General features: G+C 32.8%; 1 protein-coding gene across 1 annotated transcript in view; it reads right to left on the reverse strand.

The window, feature by feature from the left end:
* LOC106474715 (elongator complex protein 2-like) overlaps positions 1–2,197 on the reverse strand; it is a 15,192-nt gene extending 12,995 nt beyond the window's left edge. The window contains exons 1-2 of the mRNA XM_013935405.2: positions 2,064–2,197; positions 262–426 (exon numbers count right to left, since the gene is read on the reverse strand). Coding sequence (XP_013790859.1) covers positions 262–424 — 163 coding nt within the window. The 5' untranslated portion in view covers positions 425–426; positions 2,064–2,197. The remainder of the gene's footprint in view (positions 1–261; positions 427–2,063) is intronic.
* Positions 2,198–2,512: the final 315 nt, after the last annotated feature.

Below are 2,512 nucleotides of genomic sequence, written 5' to 3' on the forward strand. Positions count from 1 at the left end.
AATATCTACTTATAAATTAAGAAATTGAATAATGTATAATGTTAAAATTTGAATTATAATCTACAGTTTGATACCAAACTTATTGACATAAATTCATAAAATAGTAGTTCAATAACATTTTCAACGCGAGTCAACAAATGCGATGACATGACCTTTGACCCGTGTAGAAAGGGTTAATAAAGGTGTCAGTGTTTAGGATGATATCCAATCATAAGCACTGAGATAAATTATTTTTTAATTTCTTCTGAGACAAGTACCCACCTGCACCATAAGCCCATAGCAAGTTTTCCTTCAGTTTTATTTCCTGCCCTCCTTGTAAAGTATTGGCAGGAGGAACATCTTGAAAACCAGGTTGTCTTGGAGATATTCTCCATATTCTAAGAAAGCAATCTTGTGAACAGGATGATAGAAGGAGGTCACCCATTTCTAGAAAGGAAACCTAAACTATGTAACTGCATAGTTACAAAACGTTCCCTGGTAACATATCTACTTTATCAGTATTCAAAATGTTTCTTTCAGTTTCAAAGTATTTTAACTACATTATTACCCCTTGAAACAAATAATAAGTATCGTTTGTTGTGACAAAAATATATTACCATCATATGTTATAAGAAATATGAAAAGTCACATGCTATTTTATTTATTTCTGAAAAGGTAGTTCTTCTTATAAGTTAATCACATACCACACTTTGAGTTAACTATATACCACACTTTGAGTTAATTACATACCACACTTTGAATTAACTATATACCACACTTTGAGTTAATTACATACTACACTTTGAGTTAATTACATACCACACTTTGAGTTAATTACATACTACACTTTGAGTTAATTACATACTACACTTTGAGTTAATTACATACCACACTTTGAATTAACTATATACCACACTTTGAGTTAATTACATACCACACTTTGAGTTAATTACATACCACACTTTGAGCTTTGAGTTTGAGGTATGGAGAAACTTAAGTTACCAAATTTTGTTAATTTGAAGGATTACTGGTCTCCATAAGGTTTGTCAGAAAAACAGCTTGTTACATTCCATAAACAAAACATACAGCTTTTAGAAAATTCAAACGACTGCTATGACAAAAAATTATCTAACTCTTCACACAATACCATTTGCCATAGATAAAAAAGTTCAAATCACCATCTTCTCAATCTCAACTAGCAGAACCACCACAACAAAGTTCAAAGGGTTCTAGTGAAGTTATTTAATCACCATCTTCTCAATCACCACTAGCAGAACCACCACCTCCACAACAAAGTTCAAAAGGTTCTAGTGAATTGATTTAATCACCATCTTTTCAATCTCAACTAGCAGAACCACCACCACCACAACAAAGTTCAAAAGGTTCTAGTGAATTGATTTAATCACCATCTTTTCAATCTCAACTAGCAGAACCACCACCACCACCACAACAAAGTTCAAAGGGTTCTAGTGAAGTTATTTAATCACCATCTTCTCAATCACAACTAGCTTCACTAGAACCCTTTGAACTTTGTTGTGGTGGTGGTGGTTCTGGTTATTTAATCACCATCTTTTCAATCTCAACTAGCAGAACCACCACCTCCACAACAAAGTTCAAAAGGTTCTAGTGAATTGATTTAATCACCATCTTTTCAATCTCAACTAGCAGAACCACCACCACCACAACATGTTCAAAGGGTTCTAGTGAATTGATTTAATCACCATCTTCTCAATCACAACTAGCAGAACCACCACCACAACAACAAAGTTCTGTTGTTATCACCAGAGACATATACTGATGAACGGTACAAAGTAACAGAAGAAGACATGGAGCATTTGGAGAATTTACAAAAAATAATGATCAATTGAAATCTGCCTAAATACTGCAATAACAATATTGGTGAGTGACAAATATATGTTACATTAACTAGATCAAAAAATCAGTTTTATAGTCAATCTTTTCTTAAAACTGTTACTTTACATCAGCTTAGACCATTTTCATTCTAGTCTAGTAAAAGAGAAAAATACTTGGTATTTCCCAAGATTATTTGATAACTCAGTAACTTAAAATTTAAAGCACCTTACCATCGATGCAGAAATCTAGACCCCTAACCCAGTCTTCATGACCAACCAGTGAATGTACACAAGAAAATAATCCTTTGCTATCTTGAACAAACAGCTGTATTTGCCCCGTATCCCTTGCCACAGCCAGCAATGGCACTGAAAAATGTATAATTATGTACAACTTTGGTTACTATGGAAAAAAAAAGGTACAAGATGCACATATATAAAGCTTCTTAAACAAGTAAAAACACAACAATTAAAAACTTAGAATTGTAAAGCTGTAATGGTTCTTGTTTACAATGTAAATTATTCACACAATTAGAACTCTCAAAGTTACAACTAATCGCCTCTGTAAATTAGAAATTAATATTTTATTATGTTAGTGTTCTTTACATTTACTTAGAATTGAAAACTGTATGTTTGTTTTGAATTACACGAAAAGCTACACGAGGGCTATCTGCACTAGCCAT

The sequence above is a fragment of the Limulus polyphemus genome, unplaced genomic scaffold, assembly GCF_000517525.1.
Source record: "Limulus polyphemus unplaced genomic scaffold, Limulus_polyphemus-2.1.2 Scaffold7590, whole genome shotgun sequence".
NCBI classification, from domain to species: domain Eukaryota; kingdom Metazoa; phylum Arthropoda; class Merostomata; order Xiphosura; family Limulidae; genus Limulus; species Limulus polyphemus.